At 43.6% G+C, this 18,792-nt stretch overlaps 1 protein-coding gene across 1 annotated transcript in view; it reads right to left on the reverse strand.

The window, feature by feature from the left end:
• The window catches only part of LOC308281864 (myosin-10-like), a gene marked incomplete at both ends in the record, with an annotated part of 106,691 nt that overhangs the window by 6,130 nt on the left and 81,769 nt on the right, over window positions 1–18,792 (reverse strand). The window contains 17 exon segments of the mRNA XM_080722190.1: window positions 955–1,116; window positions 1,667–1,879; window positions 2,599–2,811; window positions 4,508–4,756; window positions 6,150–6,302; window positions 7,322–7,426; window positions 7,758–7,964; window positions 8,452–8,596; window positions 8,751–8,963; window positions 12,792–12,963; window positions 13,489–13,612; window positions 15,449–15,586; window positions 16,264–16,470; window positions 17,003–17,107; window positions 17,110–17,136; window positions 17,755–17,863; window positions 18,471–18,631. Of these exon segments, the coding sequence (XP_080578316.1) occupies window positions 955–1,116; window positions 1,667–1,879; window positions 2,599–2,811; window positions 4,508–4,756; window positions 6,150–6,302; window positions 7,322–7,426; window positions 7,758–7,964; window positions 8,452–8,596; window positions 8,751–8,963; window positions 12,792–12,963; window positions 13,489–13,612; window positions 15,449–15,586; window positions 16,264–16,470; window positions 17,003–17,107; window positions 17,110–17,136; window positions 17,755–17,863; window positions 18,471–18,631 (2,703 nt within the window).

The raw sequence follows: 18,792 nt of genomic DNA on the forward strand, positions 1-18,792 counted from the left end.
CTCTTTGAGTGCCAGCGCCCTCTAGGGGCCAAAGAATGCCAGCGCATCTCTCATAGGCGAGCGCTTTAGCTTCCAGGACTTCAGCTTCCAGGACCTCACGTGCTCACGTTCATGCACGGCATGGAAATGTCCCGGATGAAGATGCTAACAGAATGGCTATTCCCATTTTGTCATCTAAAAGATCATTTTTGGGCGATTTCGCCGTAAATAAACCTCGCGCCGCTTTCCTAAAACACAAAAAAGAGATATAAGCCTTTAAAGATGCGGTCTTTCATTGGATTAGGCGGAGATTGGCGATTGCGTTCGCAAATTACGGCCGGCCGGGACGTTGTTAGCTTTCGGCTAGTAGCTACAAAAATCAGGCCAGGCTTCAGAAGGCCTCTTATCATTTTATTAATTTAATTAAATAAAGCCGAACTACTTCGGGATCGGCACACTCGTGTACTCATCGGAAGCGGCGCCGAACATCGGGTGAACATTGGGGAGCTCAAAAATGTATTTTAAACCATTTTTAATGGAATATATCGTCGGACAGAGTAGAATGGCTAGCTGGCTAGCGGCTAGCGAGCCAGGACCACCCACGACTCTACAAGCAGCTCGGGGTAAGTGAATTAATAAAAAAAAGATTGTATTGGATTGAAATAAAGCCGAACTAGTTCGGGATCGGCACCAGATGAGTTAAGATGGGTTTGGAACTTCAGAATGATGCCACTGACAGAACCAAAACCATCAAATACAGTGGTTCTCAAAGTGGATTCCAGGGACTTTGTGGGTTCCTTTGTGGGGGACTAAATTGACCCATACAAGTCTGTGACTCTAACAGTATACAAATGGAACCAAATGGACCTGTTAGGTTTAAATTGACTCATACAAGTCTGCCATTGGTACACTGTTAGAGTTAAGGGGAGGCCTGGAAATGTGAAAGTTTGAGAAACACTGCTCTAATAGTGTCACCTGTAGTTTCCTGAGCTGCTTGATGGCCTCGTCCCTGCCCTTGTTGGCTGCCTCCACCTGTCCCTCCAGGTCCTGCAGGTCCATCTCCAGCTTCTTCTTAGCGGCCACGGCCAGCGCCTTCTGCTTCCTCTCATCCTCCAGCTCCGCCTCCATCTCTCGTACCTGATGGACAACATGATGCACCCAGCCAGTGGTGGGAAGAGTACGTCAATGTTTTACTTAAAGGTATGGGTAAGTGATTTCACTTAAGTTTCAGTTTCAGTTGTCATGTACTGTAGGTGACATGATTCCTCCAATCATGATCAAGTGGGGGCAGGCCTTGGTGCGCGTAAGGCCCGCCCCCACGCGACCATGATTGGAGGAAAACTTGGCACCCGACAGTTTTTTTAAACTGCTTTTTTCTCCTCACAGGAGATAAGGGTGAGGTCCAAATATGGACTAACTACAAGAACTATCAGAACGTAGACCCATTTTTTTATTATTTGAATTAAATTAAATAACATACCCTACCTTTAAGTAAAAGTATCAATACTGCAATGTAGAAATACTTTGTTACAGTAAGGCTCATACATACTACAGGGTGGAGTGATGAGCTATCACCGCTATCACCACGGTGTCGTTTTCTAGCTATCACCTAAAAAGGTGAAGAGCTATCATTTCACCTGGAGTACTGTATGCATGAGCCTGCATACTCCAGGTGAAGTGTATGTACCTGTTTGACCAGGGCCCTCTTCTTCTCCTCTCCCTGTTCATCTCTGGCCAGCAGGTCCCTGTCAAACTGGGCCTTCGTGGCCTGCATGTTGACCTCCAGACGCAGCTTGGCGTCCTCCGTGGCCTGCAGCTCATCTTCTAGCTCTTCCAGCTGGACCCTCATCTCCTCCACCTGCTGCTCCAGGGTCCGCTTGGACTTCTCCAGCTCATGGACCTGTCAATCAAGAATAGAGGAAGTGTCAGGGAAACATGTCAACGTCGGCCAGAAATGACATAGAGCAGGGCCTGTGAGGAGACAAAAACTGAACAAAATTGAAAGGTGCAATTCTGGGAAATTGCAAGTGAGGTTGCCTATATATTATGATGTCATGTGAAGCTTGACAAATCCTCAAAGACTTTGGAGGTTTGGGGGTTACAGAAAAGGTAGCCTAGTCGAGCTGGGCCGCTTCTAAGGACTAGAGGGGTGGATACACTTTGCGCTGGAATCCAACGCTGGCTCCCGATTGGTTCACAAACCTATGTCCCGCCCCATTTTCAGACTTTCTAGGAAAACCACGTGACCTACTGTATCATGTGACATAACCCCTTTAATGGTCCGATTCCTCAACAGTTCCCTTTAATGATTCCTATAGGGGGTACCAAATGGACCCTAACAGCTCTGTAACTCTGAGAGGGTACAGTAAGGGTCCATTTGGTTCCATTTGTACACTCTCAGTGTCCACACAACAGTTCTGACAGTGTGATAAAACCCGGTTCTAAATGTGATGGAACCGATTCCGGTTCCTCACTTTTGGATCCGATTCCTCCGATTTGTCCGCTTCCGGATCCCAACCATAGTTTTAAACACAAGCGTAATGTGAAATACCTTTTTTTATTTTTTTTATTTTAGCTTTGGGGTTTTTGGGCAAAGTGTGGGTAATAGGGTCAACGCACATTCTTTCCCACGTCATCCTTGGAGCTCATCAGGTCCTCCATCTCTTGGCGGAGCTGCTTGTTGAGTCTCTCCAGCTCGTCCCTGGCCTCCAGGGCCTCCTCCAGAGCTCTGCTCATGGACAGGGCCTTGGTCTCCTTCTCCCTGGCCTCGGCCTCCGCACGGTCCCGCTCCTCGGCGTAGCGCGCCGATACACCCTTCTCCTCAGCTAGCATCTGGCACACACGCACACGCACACACACACACACACACACACACACACACACACACACACACACACACACACACACACACACAGAGACCATTTGTTTGAGCACTGAGACAGAAAACAACAGCCAACCCCTGATGAAGACATTCTAGGTCGATACGCGTTGGTCATATTTGTTTCCTCGCTCAAAAATAAATCCTTATATTATTTTGTGCCTTGGAATTCTTTCTTAGTAATCCGCTGCCCACAACTTTAGGGAGTTAAAGGAGAATTCTGGACCAGCCGTCTTACCACGCTACCATTGTTAATCTGATGTTAACATATCATATATTTTATAATCTCAAGTCCTCGGCAGCTCCTCCTAACGCGAGCGGTGGGATTTTACATTAAAAAGCTTATTTGTATCGCTCGACAATTCCTTTTTTGAGCGATGCTAACTGCTCCTACGTCTGGCTTTGTGTGTAGGTCCATATGTCTTTATGAGTGTGAGTGTCCGTATGAGTGTCTCTTCTTTTTTCACAGAATCAAATTGGCACCTCAACAGAGTTAAATATTCAAATATTGTTTTCAAAGAGGATATACTGGATGGCTTGGTTCTATGCTTAAAATAATGGATGTAAGTATTTTTGTAAAAAGTATATGGGAAAAATTACAGACGATTTCTTTTAGTGGCACCAGTAAACCACGCCCACCGCTATGCCCTATTTCTGATGACAAAGCTGTCCTGCGTACACGATAGGGCATTCACTAAATATTCGAATATTCAAATATTCGAATATCAAAGTCACTATTCGACATTGTTCACCAAAGTTTTTTTTTTTTTATATATAGTTTATAAAACTTGGCTAGATAGGAAGTCATAAGAATGAGTTGTCAATGCCCCTGGTGGATGAATTTGTTAATGCTCTATACCAGGGGTTCTCAAACCTTTTTAGGCCCTGACCCCCAAAATGAACATATTTGAACTGGGGACCCCCACCCCGACAAGCACTTGGAATTGTAGGTATTACATTTAATGTGACTCGGTTCTGCAGATAAATATTGTGAAAATAGCAGATCTACATGCTCACAACGCCTCGCAACGCGAGGCGTTGTGAGCATGTAGTTTTTCGCCGCGGACCGGGCCTCACACCCCCGCGTCTGCCTCCACCTCGCCGAGATCTATCTTTAGAAGGGTCCCTGGTTCCTGTGCGTTCAGGCATTCCGGAGAAACGGACTCCTTCACCCTGCCTGGTAGGCGAGGTTACCTTTACCCGAGTATAGAGACACACGGGCGACTACAAATATGGCCGCCATAGCGACCCCACTTCAAGATGCGCTGTGATTGGTCGGCAGTGTATAACCCTCGCTGTGATTGGCCGGTAGTGTATCATGTGGGAGATGACATCATTTTGCCAGGAAATACAGCCCCTGTCACAGCTATGTAGAAAACATATAAAGAAAAGGCTTTTGGGGCTGAAATTAACGGAGTGGGGGTTCTAAAACTTTAGCGATTTAATAGTTAGGACAATTTTAAGATATGTTTTATAAAAAAAGTTACATAGTATAACTTTAATATTTGACAGTTTGGCCAGTCCTGTCGAATATTCGACTATTCTAATACTTTGAGGTTGAATAATTCTAATACTAAAAATCACTCTTCGTGAATGCCCTAGTACACGATGACCCCCCCGCCAAAAAAAAAAAAAAAAAAAACAAGGTACCTGGTCAAACTTCCTCTGCTTCTTCTCCAGGTTGGAGACGATCTGTCTCTGGTGGTCCAGGTCCACCATGAGGTCCTCCAGCTCCTGCTGCAGACGGTTCTTGGTCTTGTCCATCTTGTCCATGGCCATGCTCTTCTCCTCCAGACGCTGGCCGCTCAGCTCCAGGTCCTTCTGCAGCTTCCTCCTGGCCTCGTCCAGGGCCTCCATGGCTCCCGCGTCATCGTCCAGCCTCTTCTTGGTGTCAAACAGCTAGGGATGGGACCATAATGTCGTTGTCAGGCTGAAAACCTTGTATGTCCAAAACCGTTTGTTTTGCATTTATCATTTTAAAAATGATTTAAACTAGTGAAAAGCAGGGCTTTGCCTTGCGAAAAAACATACACATTTGAAAGTTGGAGATACGAGGTTTCTGGCCGACAGTGACCATATGGACATTTCATGTCACGATTATTGTGACCAAAGAAATTGTGATTTACGATATTACCGCGATAATCAATATATCACGGACATCCAGTATCCTGTGGCGGAACATTTGCCAAAAAAATATCAAATCTACAAGCTCGCTCCTGAGCTTGTAGATCGGCTATTTTTTGGCAAAGAGATTTGTTAGAGAGTGAAGAAAAGGTGAATTGATCCCAGTGCATCACAAAGGATAATTTCATGATAAATGTAAATCTCCATGATAGGATTATTGTGTATCTTGTGTTTTTTTATCACGATAAACGATAATAACGATTATCGTTCCATCCCTACAAACAGCTACGGTAAACGGGGCAGAAGGAAGTGTTGATTTTGCAGTGGTGTAAAAAGTACTCAAATGTTTTACTTGAGTGAAAGTAGCAATACCACAATATAAAAAGACTCTGTTACAAGTAAAAGGCCTGTGTTCAAAATGTTACTTAAAGGGGCACTCCACCACCTTTCAACCTATGTTCATATAATTGGTCCTCACTCAAAAATAGCTTTTTTTTTTTTCTCAGAGGAGGGCTGTGGGCAGGTCAGAAACCCATTGTCTTGTGACATCATCGATTGCCAATCCATCTTATAGAAACTGCAGGCTTTCTATTCCTGAAAAGTTGCAATTTTAAAGTGGAAGCCATTGTTCTCGCGATAATAAAAATCTAAATATTTTTTTCAAAAATATTGATTAAACTTTTTTTTTTGGAAAATGATGATGTCACAAGACAATGGATTCTGAACTTCCCACAGCTCTCCTAGGAGACTTGGACTGAGTAGAATTTTTTTTTGATATTTTATCATGAACATTAGTGAGGACCTATTATATGAAGAAGACAGGTTGAAAAGTGGTGAACTACTCCTTTAAGTACAAAAGAATAGAAAATATCTAACTACTGAATCAAGCAATTTAAAAGCTCTCCGGGGCACTGTCTTGGGTTTCATTGCTTTTCAAATAAATCTAATCTAATCTAACAAGATTTTTTTTTTCAAACTTGTTCTTAGTCAACAATAAGGACAAAACGTGAAAAGGTGATATTGCCGTACCAGCTCTGTTTTTCAATAGCTAAAGCATAAAATAATGCTTAAAGTGGTTCCAGGCTTAAATGACCTCATAGAAAGGAAAACAAAACCACGTGATGTTTTGCTGAGAGATGAGCGGTGCAGTGAGTGTGAGCTCACTGACCTGCTGCTGCAGCGCTTGCAGCTGCTTCTCCAGGTTGCGGCGCGCCTCCTCCTCCTCCTCCTGCGTCTCCAGCAGGGTGCTCCTCTCCTCCTCCAGCTGCCGGAGGCGGCCGCTCAGGGTCAGCTTCTGCCGCGTCTCCTCCTGGAGGAGCTCCTACACACACACACACACACACACACACACGCACACACACATACACAATCAGAGCGGCAATGCGTGGTGAGATCAGCTCCCACATGGCATAAACAACATGGCTCAGAATATATCAAGTAAAGAAGAGAGGTGCATCACTGTTGAGAATGGGAGAATTTCAGGCAGAAACCTTGTATGTCCGTTCCGTATTTCAACAATTAATATTTTCATAAATGAATGCCCTACACTGTCGTACAAGAGTTTCAGGAAACAGTAGCAATTATAGCCGACACTAGCGATGATATGTCTGGGGGAAACCGGAAAACCGTTTACTGTACTTTTCAGGCTTCAAATTCAAAAATAGCAAAAGCAACAAGCTCGACCGCGTTTCGAGCTTGCGGGGTCTGCTACTTTGGTGTAGCGCTGCAGTATGATCAAGTAGGGCAGTGGTTCTCAAAGTGGATTCCAGGGACTGTGGGTTCCTTTAGGCTGGGGGTCTTACAAGTCCCCCAGCTGACAGTGTAGAAATGGAATCAAATGAACCCTAATGGGTACATTTTGGTTCCATTTGTACACTGTCAGAGTTAAGGGGAGACCTTGACATTTGATTGTTTGAGAAACATTACAAAACAACACGAAAGGTTCTGAAAATGAAGATAAGAGCTTTCTGCCCGACAGCGACAACAGGACATGTACAGTATTTTCTGGACTATAAGGCGCACCTGACTATAAGGCGCACTGTCAATGAATGGTCTATTTTCAAACTGTTTTCATATATAAGGCGCACCTGACTATAAGGCGCACATAATAGACGCTACCGTTGCGTTATGCATCCAACAGATGGAGCTGTGCTAAAGGGAATGTCAATGTCAATGAATGATCCATATATAAGGCACACTGGACTATAAGGCGCACTGTCGTTTTTTGAGAAAATTAAAGGCTTTTAAGTGCGCCTTATAGTCCGGAAAATACGGTAATGTGCAAACTGATCATCATCATTTCCTGGGTTTGTGCAGGGATGCAGCTGCTACAGTGGTTACCTGTGTGTCCTGAAGCTGGCTCTCCAGGCCACCCACATCCTTGACCAGTTTGATGCCTTTCTTCTCCGCCTCCTCCAGCAAGGTGGCCACGTTATCCAACTCCGTCTGGCAAGACAAAGCGATCCCATTTAGTAATAAAGTGAAGCCGAAATGGCAACAATATCGCAACTACCAAACAAAGTATTTGACACAGAAGCGGATTGGTCAGCATGTGCAAACTACTATCAATAATAGCAATAAAGGTTCACACCAAACTTCTGTTCTCTTTCGTGGATAGCAAAATAAATAAATAAATGTTCATCTGTTGTAAATAATTATAACCAGTAGTTATTATGGTGAGAATAGATTAAACTGGGATAATCTGACAGTGTACCAATGTAACCATATGGACCCGTAAAAGGTACATTCGTACACTAGCAGATCTTCAGTACTGTACCTGCAGCTTGTGTGAGCGTTCAGACAGCTCTCCCTTGGATCGCTCTCCCTCGGTGGCCCTGGCCATGCTCTCCTGAAGCTGCGCCTCCAGTTTCTTCCTCTTGTACTCCGACTCTGACTTGGCCTGCTGCAGTCCTTTCACCTCGCAGCTCAGCTCCTTGTTTTCGCTCTCCAGACACTGCTTGTTCTTCTCCAGGTTGGATTTGAACTGGAGGGAACAAGACAATGTTTATCAGCAGGGGTCATCAATATGTCTGTACACGGACAAATGTGTCCGCGGCCAAAGACTTGGCCTTGTCCGTGGCATAACACCCAATTACTGAATGTCAAGTCTCCAGGTTTTTTGGGATGTATAACACTGATTTATTACCACACTATGGCACATTACAAGTCCACTAGCACTAGCAGTGGTTTCCAAAAACTTTCTGCGAGTCTCAGGAGACGATTAGAACACAATCCTTGAGAGAGAGAAAAAACAAAAAAAAAAACGTTTGGAGGTACAGAAATAGCCGCATTAGCGAGTATTAACAGACCCCTGTTTCAGCTGTGGGAGGGGTTGGTCAAAAATCAACTGCAGCAGGTATGATGGGACATGATAAAAGGCACATTTAAGGGTATACGTATTTTAGCCTGGCTCTCTCCTTTAAGAGTGACAGAAGCGACAGGTGAGTGTAATGAATGTCAGTAAGACCCACCCTCTTGGCCTGTTCCAGCTGCTCAGCCAGCTCCTCCAGAGCCGTGCCGTGTCTCTGTCTCATGTCCTGGATCTGGGCTTCGTGGTTCCTGCTCTCTTCATCTATCGCCTTCTTCAGCTCAGCCACCTCCTGCTCGCGCTTTGTCCTATAGATAGAGTTATCAGGTTTTTTAGCAGCCTGTCAGCAAAAAACATCCAAAACTCCTGAGCTAGTCCACTTGGTGAAAGTATTATTTTATTTCATTCCATTCCATTCCTTTTTTTTCCTTCTTTTAAATATTCCACAAATTAGCCCAGTACCTGAGCTCCTGCTGGGCCGCGGTGGTGTCCAGTGTGTCTTCCAACTCTGTCTTCAGAGCCTCCAGCTCTTCGCTCAGGTCCCTCTTGAGTTTCTCCGCTTTGCTCCGGGAGATCTTCTCTGACTCCAGGTCCTCCTGGAGCTCAGACAGCTGGGCCTGCAGCTCGCGGACCTGCTTCAGGGCACTGTTTTTCTGGGCCGACTCGTCGTCCCCCCTGGTGGTAGGATACACAGAGATGAAACAGCAGGCTTCAGTATAACATTATTATTAGTGTGGTTGCTATAGACAACCAGACTAATGTTCTGGTATTGTTTGAGTTCAATGACGGATTTGTTTCACCTTTTCTGTAACCACAAAGGTCCATTGAGTTCAGAGGACGTTTTCTGTAACCTTTTCTGTAAACCCATGACCACAAATGTCCATCAAGTTAAATGGCCTTTTCTGTCCCTTTTCTGATTGGACAATATAATGTCCAATCAGATAGGATTGGTCATGCTTCACGTGACATCACTATAAGTTACGACACGTTACGTTATCACATTTCACGACTTGCGTCCCAGAATTCCCAGACTTGCACCTTTCTAGTATTACATTTGTTCCCCAACTCCTAAAGTACCCCAAGCAATTGTGTTATTTTACGTCACACATACTGTAGCTGAGACGCAAATAACAAGTTTTGGAGGAATATTTCAAACTGTACTACACTACAAGCTAATTAAACTCCACATAAACACCTAGACTTACATGTGTTATATAATTCTACAGTAAAATTCTCTGTCAATTGAGTGTCAGTGTACAGGTTCAGGTTGTGATAATTCAAGAAATGCAGTTTATTCTGTTCAACGTAAGGCCTGTATATGGCAAGGTTCCAATTTTATGTGTGTAGTGGTCACAGATACTTCAACGTGTATATTCAAAATGACGCCTGTACACCAGAATGTTCACTTGGAACTGTTGTGTGGTGTGGTGACAGGCCAACAGTGGCAGTGTGGAAAACTCAACTGTGCAAACACATACCCAACTAGAAGCAGTGCTCTTCCGAGCACAGGTCTCCACCAGGCCGTGCGTCCTGGTGGTGCTGCTGTATAATAGGCCAATGTAAAAAGGGTGGCATATGTTCTTCACCTTAGATCTTTCATGGCAATCGGACGCTGCATGCATGATTTGAAGCAGTGTGTTCCAAAAATGTGTTTTGCTAAAGTCTACCTGCTGGTGGCGCTATAACAGGCCAATGTGAAAAAAATAGAATTTGTTCCTTGACCTAGTGGGAATATGTGTGGCAAATTTCACGGTAATCGCAAGCTGCGTTGATGATTTGAGGCATTTTGTTCAAAAACGGAGCAATCCTGCAAACTTTGGAAGCGAATATTAGCCAATCAGGATGGAATATGAAATATCAAACGGATCGGACTTGATCACATGACTATAGAGATACTGTGTACCGATTTGCGTGATTTTTGGATAAAATCTCAAGGAGTAATATCCAAAAATGTGTTTTACATAAGTCGGCCCAAAGGTGGCGCTATAAAAGGCTGATGTGAAAAATGCAGGGCAAAGGTTTATCCTTAGCCTCTAGGGAGTGCGCTTACAAAGTTTGAAACTGATCGGTGAAGTTATAGGTAAAACCACAAATCGGCCTGTTATAGCGCCACCATGAGGCTGATTTAAAAACATTTAAGTGGCATTTCTTCCTCGGCCTAGTGGGAACGTGTGTGCGCGATTTCATGATAATTGCACTTTGCGTTTGTGATTTGAGGCATTTTGTTCAAAACGGCTCAATCCTACAAACTTTGGAAGCCAATCTTAGCCAATCCGGATGGAATATGCAAAATCGGACAGATCCGTGTCGATCACATGACTGTCGAGATACTGCCTACCGATTTGTAGGATTTTTGGACAAAATCTGTAAGAGTAGTGCACAGAAATGTGTTTTGGGAACATCGGCCACTAGGTGGCGCTAGAAAAGGCCCATTTGAAAAATTTAGGGCAGAGGTTCTAGATTGGCATCCAGGGAATGTGTGTGCTCACTTTGGCAGCGACCGGGCCAACGGCGGCTGAGATTAGGTGCACACAAACTGCGAGGACACACGCACGGACGCACGGACGGACGCACGGACGGACGGACGGAGGGGAAAACATACTCTCCCCCATGCCTTCGGCTGGTGGAGACAATGATGTGTGTTTCCTTCATCTCTGTCTCACTAAGAAAGTGGCCATAATGACGAGACTGCATATTAGAGTAGACTCGCTACAGCATTATGAGGCACTTCCCCACTTAATTTAGTTATGGTAGAACCTTTCAGACAAATGCATTGGAATCAGGAATGTGACAAAAACTAAAAACATTTTTGGGGTTTAACTGCAACTATGAAAATAACTGCACAATTGCACAAAATATGGATAAACGGGCACAGATGCTTCTCGACAGCCTGATTGACTGACAACACCTTGGTGTGTAGAGGCCTTTTAAGCCGGATTGCTGCACCGTGCAGCTGCTGCTTTCGTTTGTTGGAAATGAACACAATAACACAATCAAAAATCGAAGACTAGTAAAGAAAGTTAAAGGTATATTTCACTTTAAAAACAAGTGTGTATGTGTGTGTGTGTGTGTGTGTGTGTGTGTGTGTGTGTGTGTGTGTGTGTGTGTGTGTGTGTGTGCGTGCGTGCGTGCGTGTGCGTGTGAATGTGCGTGTGTGTGTGTGTGTGTGCGCGCGAGCGCGCGTGCAATTCATGGGAATGGAATATAAATGATATTGCCATTGGGGGAACTGTGTGTTGCATAGGGAAGATTCATTCACATCAAGCCTCCAAAACAAATCACATCACTGGGTCTAAGGGCTAATATAGCCCTTTCACACTGAATGCAATTTGTGCTATTCGTGTTGCTGATTAGTGGTGGAGTAGCAGTTCTACAAACCTCTAGCGGGACAGCTTCAATACAAAACAACACTGTTTCCCAAACAGTGAGTCACAGACCAATTGTCAGGGGTCACGACTCCCATGGGACCCATAATTTTTTTTTTTTTTTTTTTTTTTCATTTTACATTTAAGTTTAAAAAAGAAAATTGTATACATTTTAAAACAAATCTAAGAAATACCATAAATAAATACAAATAATAATTAAGAAGTAGTGAAAATAGTCCCGGGTCCCGGGCAAAATCTCTCTTTTGGGTCTCGACCTGAAATGTTTGGCAACCACTGTATAACAACGTCTGAAAATGATACCTATGATACCTATACCTATATCTTCAATTAAGAAACTTGATTACAACAGGTGTGTTGATCTACAGAGAGGGAACACATAACAAACATATAATGTTTATCTACACTACACATATAGCCGACCACCAACAACAAGCTGTTAACAGAAACACACCTGATATGTCTTGCCGTATTCAGTGTGAAAGGGCCTTTATTTCTAACATGTTGCAATCTACAGGTACAGCTCAACAAAAACACATAGTTTTGCTGACCTGATCTCGTTTTTGCTGCACAAATCAGTTGAAAATACATCCATTTTATTGAGTGACAAAAGCATGCACTGGTCTTGAAATGTCCACATTAGACTTCAATACCCAATACTGTATCAATACCACAATGTAGAAATAATCTGTTACAAGTTAAAAGTCTGGTATTCAGAATTTACTTTGGTAAAAGTACAAAAGTATTGGTATCAAAATGTACTTAAAGTACAAAAGTAAAAGTGGTCATTATGCAGATGTCCTATTATACACATTTTCAAAGTCTTTTGAAAATGACAGATTGCGTTGTGAGCTTGAAGATCTGCTATTTTCAAGTGGTTCATGGTTACGATATGTTTAGCAATAAAAACCTAAATCTAAAAAGTAACTAGTAACAAAGGTTTTCAAATACATGTAGTGGAGTAAAAGTACAATACTTTCCTCGGAGATGTAGTGGAGTAGAAGTTAAAGTGGTGAAAATTGGAAATACTCCAGTAAAGTAAAAAAAAAAGAAAAGAAAAAAAAAATGATAAAACAGTACTTGAGTAAATGTACTTAGATGCTAGTGATGTAGACTGTACCTGGCCAGAGCAGCCTGTAGCTCCTCCTCCTTCTTGGCCAGTTGGATCTTCAGTTCTTCTATCTGGGCCTGCAGCTCAGCGATCTGGTCCTGGAGGTCTGTGGTCTCAGCATCCAGCTTACGCTTGGCTTTCTCCAGCTCCTGTCGGGTCTTCTCCTCTTTCTTCAGGCGCTCTGCGTACAGCACACCATGGGGGAAAAGTTAAAACCAAACCAAATTGAAGAGAAAACTGGCAGATTGCTAAACATCCACGATGTGCATGTTATACAGAAGGTGTTAACGTGAACTTCATCAGTGGAGCAGAACTAGTCAAAATCATACACATACTGTAGCATGGAGTGGTCACAGTGCCGCACACAGGACACTGAGTGACAAACGTTAAGCCTGCAGTGATCAGATTGGTTGCTTAGGAAGTCGTTTAAGACAACCAAGACCCATTAACAGTCAGGTTTGAGTGTGAGCTGGTTGGTGAAAGGGCCTTTCTGTGTGGAGTTTGCGTGTTCTCCCCGTGTCTCCTAGGGTAGGTACCCTCACAAAAACATGCAGTAATACTGGTCTCTATAATGCCTCCCCCTGGCCAGCCGGGGCGCCTGATGGAGGGCAAAGGAATTGGTTGGAATAACATGTTCCTTCCACGTGCTACGTCCAACCGGGGAAAAAAAGGTTAATCAAAAGGTGGAACCACAGGATGTCCCTACCTTCCAGGTCAATCATCATCATCTCCTGCTTGTTTTTGATCTTGCCCAGGTTCTTGGACTTCTCCTCTTCCTCTGCCAGCTGGGTGGTCACCTCACTGATCCTGTCCTCCACCAGCTTCTTCTCCTGATGGCAAAACCAATGGAGACCATGAAAAAACAAACATACTCCTAATATCCAGTGTGCAGCAAGCAAGCAACTGACTTATGTCTGGGTTGCAGGTTGTACATTTTAAAGCAATGCCCATTAGCCTCGCAACTGGGGAGAGTCTGGGACCCGTCCATAGACAACTATGGACAATAGATGACGTAGTTACTCACTTTGACTGACAGGTCCAGTCAGTAGCCATCTCAGCACATCAAAACATCGTTGGCAGAACAGCAAATACGTCTTTTCAAGACAGAAATTCCAAAAGTGCAAACTGTTGTTCTTTTTTAAGTTCTGAGATGCCGTTGATTTCAGTTAAAACTTTGCTTAATGCAGCTTTTATTTGCGATTTTTGAACTCGCGTCGAGTATGGGGACCGCCATGTTTGTTTACAAAATGTGAGAGGTGCAGCAGCCGCTCGACCAATCAGGAGCGTTGTGAGGCTGGTCGCTCCAAATACAGCCATTTGATTGGAAATTAGAAAATAATTTCTCGTAATGAGACTCTATGGACTCAACTAGAAAATATTCTAGTTTGTCATAGATCTACTGTACTTACTGTATCACTACTACTACCTGTCACTGTCTTCTTTTTTGTATTATTGAGGACATGTCCACCATACCTTGTAGCCATCACTTATACATCAGTTACAGTATGCCATGGCCACAGAGAACACTCAATTCTGATAGACCAGTGGATGTGCATTATATTCAGATTAACCTCGCCTCACAAGGCTTTCTGGGGGAAAGCCTGGTATTCGTTTACTAAACAGGTTGGTTGATCCGGTCTAGACCGGATGATATCTTACGCCATTTTGTATTCAAAACGGACTACACTTTGGCCGGAACTACCGACCGGAATCAGTTTTATCCCAGTTAGCGCATGCGCAAAACCAGGTTAAAACTGATTCCGGTCGGTAGTTCCGGCCAAATTGTAGTCCGTTTTGAATACAAAATGACGTAAGATATCATTCGCTCCCGACCGGATCAAAAGCCCGAAATTGTAAGTGATCCCAGGCTATATTCAGATATAACGGCACAACTGTGGTCCCATCACCCTTCTACATCGATATATCCTTAAAAACATGGATATCAATTTAGGTTTCAAGATGTTCTGTTGATATTATGGTACAAGATGGGGTGATTATTGTCAGTTGATCGACTCAGCTGGTACTGTACTCTTTATTCCAACGTCAATGAAGATAGTGCCAACACACATTTGGTAGTTTCCCCATAATATGAATATTTAATCGTTGTCAGTGAAACAATCCACTCTGAGCCGTGTAGAGTAGTTATCGGAAGAGAATGCAGGCAAATTAGCCTCGTCGTCATGTTATTTTTATTTTATTTATATTTTTGCGCGGCTCATTATATATTATCCCAGCAAGCACGGTCAGGACCTGGACCAATCAGTGACGTCTCGATTGGGGCCAGATCAAGTCAAACCAACTAGTCAGATCTTGCCTAGTCACCTGATTTCAACCAACATAAATCCTGCTCAGTAAAACGGACAACCTGGATTAATCAGAGAGGGTCCGATCGAGGCCAGATAAATATCACAACAAGTCAGATATATCCCAGAATATAACATTACATGCTCATATTTCAACTAACATTACAAACAATAACAATAATCCTGTCAAACAATAAAGTCCATATGACGTCCTGGTAATGACGTCAAGATCATGCCCATATGGGCTGTAATCTGGCCTAGTTCCGAACGTCACCGGAGTCACCGTAGGACGTTGTCATAATGTCATCATGACGTCATTTGACTTGCAGGGTATCTTCATTTCTACCTCCATAGCCCTCTGACCTTGAGAAACTTGGAGTTCTGGTCCTCCAGCAGCAAAATGTCCTCTTCCATCTTCTTGATTTTGGCCTCAGCTGTGACCTTCTCCAGTTGCAGCTTCTGTCTGGCACCCTCCTCCTCATCCAGCTGCTCCTCTAGGTCCTGCACACACACACACACACACACACACACACACACACACACACACACACACACACACACACACACACACACACACACACACACACACACACACACACACACACACACACAACACACACACACGTGTACGCACACGTACACACACACACACACACACACACACACACACACACACACACACACACACACACACACACACACACGGTTTACCACCATCGCTAAAATGCCTACGGAAAGGAGATGGCGCTCAGCAATACTGACAATGTTGATGTCATATTACACAGTATGTTCTCACTTCTCACACAGCAAGTGCCAAAACAAATGCCCTGTTACTTCTATTTCGGTCTGACAACCAAAGGCTCAATAGAACTCCCTGGGTCATCTGCTTGACTTTCCAAAATCAGGATAGATCTTTGCATCAGCAAGAAGAATATTTAACATGAATACATATTGTCGTTATCGGGAGGAACTTTGTATGTCCAAATCCTTCTTTTATTTCTTATCATTTTTAAAACGATTGTGTGCGTTGTGTGCTTGTAGATCTGCTATTTTCACTATTTTTGTGCCACACTTTTGTATGATGAAGTAGGGCTTTAATTTACGTGAAAACGTACCAATTTGAAACCTGGATATACAAGGTTTCTGCCCGACAGTGACGATAAATATAAATAACAGACCTGAATGTGCGACTGCATCTTCTTCTTCTCGTTCTGCATGCCCTGGTTCCTCTCCTCCTCCTCTTCGACCCTGGACTCCAGGTCGTGGAGGATCTCCTCTAGCTCCTGCTTCTTGGCGGCCAGGCGGGCTCTCATCTCCTCGGCCTCGGCAAACAGTTCCGTCTCCGCCTGGAGCTGCTCCGCTAGGATGTTCTTCTCCTCCAGGAGCTGTGGGGCAGCGCAACAATATTACTGTACATCAGGGGTCTTCAACGTTTTCAGGCCAAGGACCCCTTAGCTGACAGCGAGATAAAGCAGGGACCCCCACATATTGTTTAAAATTGTGTTGAAGATTTTCATCGACTTTTGACAGCACTGTTATCAGTCTTTGTTGGATTCATGTTAATGTGTATTTTCAGACATTTAACCACTTAAATCGTCGATACTTAGTAAATTTGACCTTTCTTACTTTCGTTCTTGGTCTGATCTTTTTTTCCCCCTCTACACCAAACCTACCGGTATTTGTCAAAAATAGACGATCTACAAGCTCTCAGCCGATCTACAAGCTCGTTGAGAGCTCAAACCGTCAAGGAAACTCCATGGCTCTCTGAGTTACGGAACTGTAAGCATCCGTTTAGAACAGCCTCAACGAACCCCCAATTTGCATTACAAAATGGTTGAAATGACAAGTCTTTAAAGAAAGATCTAATCCTCTTATACTGTTACTAGCTCAAAGAAAAACAGCAGAGCTGAGGCTAACCTGTTGGCCTTTCCTCTCCATGTCCACTATCTCATTCTCCAACTTCGTCTGTTTCTCCTTCACCTTGACCAACTCCTCGTCTTTAGCCTGCATCTCCTCCTCCTGCGCCTGGTGACCTGCAGAAGCGGTTTCACCTGGAAGAAACGATACAAAAAGACACATTTGTGAATGTTGGAATTAAATATATGTGATAGACACAAGAGAAGTGATGATGCACCGCAGTACATTACTCTGTAGTTCGGCATGTGCTGTGTGAAATGTGATGTGTGAAAAAAGGACATCATCTGTGATAAGCTGTGACGCGGTTTGCACTTGAACATTTTCACAGTTAATTTAATAAAATCAACTAGAAAGGTGCAAAAGAAATTGCAAGAGTGGTTGCACTGACGCGAGCTAGGAACCCGCTGGGAAATGAATTCCGTCTTACCATTTATATATTGTGATGTCATGTGAAGCATGACAACAGTGTGTGAAGCATGACCAAAAGCTTAATTTTTATGTTTGTGCAGAAGTTTACAAAAAGCAGATTCACTTTGCTGGCGAAACATTTTCGGAGCGAAAATACAGTATGTTGCCTATAGCAACCACACTATAACTTTTACTCCATCAACCTTATGTTGGAAATAAATACAAATGTAAATGTCACTGTTTTTGTGTAGTTTTTATTTTGTTTTCGTCAGTGAAAAAAACGTAATCAACAAAATATTTCCTAATAGTTTTAGTCAACAAAATCGACAGCATACTGTTCTCACCTTGGTGAACAGCCTCCACCACTGCCAGTGACGTAGTTTCAAGTAGGCAGCACAGTTCCTCTGGAGGACCTTCAGGGCACTCAGCTGCTGTTGCTTCTTAGCAAAGGCCCTGGGGAGAGAACATGGGGCCGTCGTAACAGGACATTTTACAAGCCTCTGCAAGGTCTTGGATGGGCAAACACTGAACATGTGCAATGGGGACAAAAAACATGAGTCCCCAGAGAAAATGTGTTGGGAGAGTTCATTATGGAGTAAGTCTTCAAGCAGCTACAGAAACATAATGACCCGATTAGTTCTGTAAGTGTAAAGGGGAAGACCACCCATTTTCAATATTGAACTATGTCATTAATATACCTTGATTTTGGGGTTTGTATTGTAAAGTACAACTTGATGACATCACACCGTTGTACTTTACAATACAAACCCCAAAATCAATCCTCCAGTTCTAGGCAACACAGAAGGGGGGGAACTTCTTTTCTATTTCCACACAACTCCTCTAAGGTATATTAATGACATAGTTCAATATTGAAAATGGGTGGTCTTCCCCTTTAATAGGATAGGATAGTAGTAAGAGCCCAAAGAGTCTGGATCGAATGATACTGTAACACCGCTTCTATACTGTGTACTGTACATGTCAGACGGCAGATAGCATAGATGCTACCAGGTTGATGACTTCCACTCTATGTGAAAAGATATGAGCAGAGATGATTATTTACTTTCGTGCTAAATAACCGCGGCAGGCGGATTGGAAGTAAATGATGATGTCGGTGATCTTCAGGTCTCTTTCCTCCTCCAGGTGTGCCAGAACCCCAGTTCTGAAGAAGATCTTACTCTGGCCGATGCGAAACAGATTGAGATCCAGCTCCAGGGCTCTTATCTGGAGAAGAAGAACATAAATATTGATCTGAAGTGAACTGAACAGGAACACAAATTATGTAGTAGCTCAGGGACGTGCTGGCCATTGGGAAAAGCGGGACAACTCCCGAACGGCCGGTTCATTCCCGGTACGGTCCAGGCCGGCCATTAGGAAAAAAAATA

The sequence above is a fragment of the Nannobrachium achirus genome, assembly GCF_963921795.1.
Source record: "Nannobrachium achirus genome assembly, chromosome: 3".
Lineage (NCBI taxonomy): Eukaryota > Metazoa > Chordata > Actinopteri > Myctophiformes > Myctophidae > Nannobrachium > Nannobrachium achirus.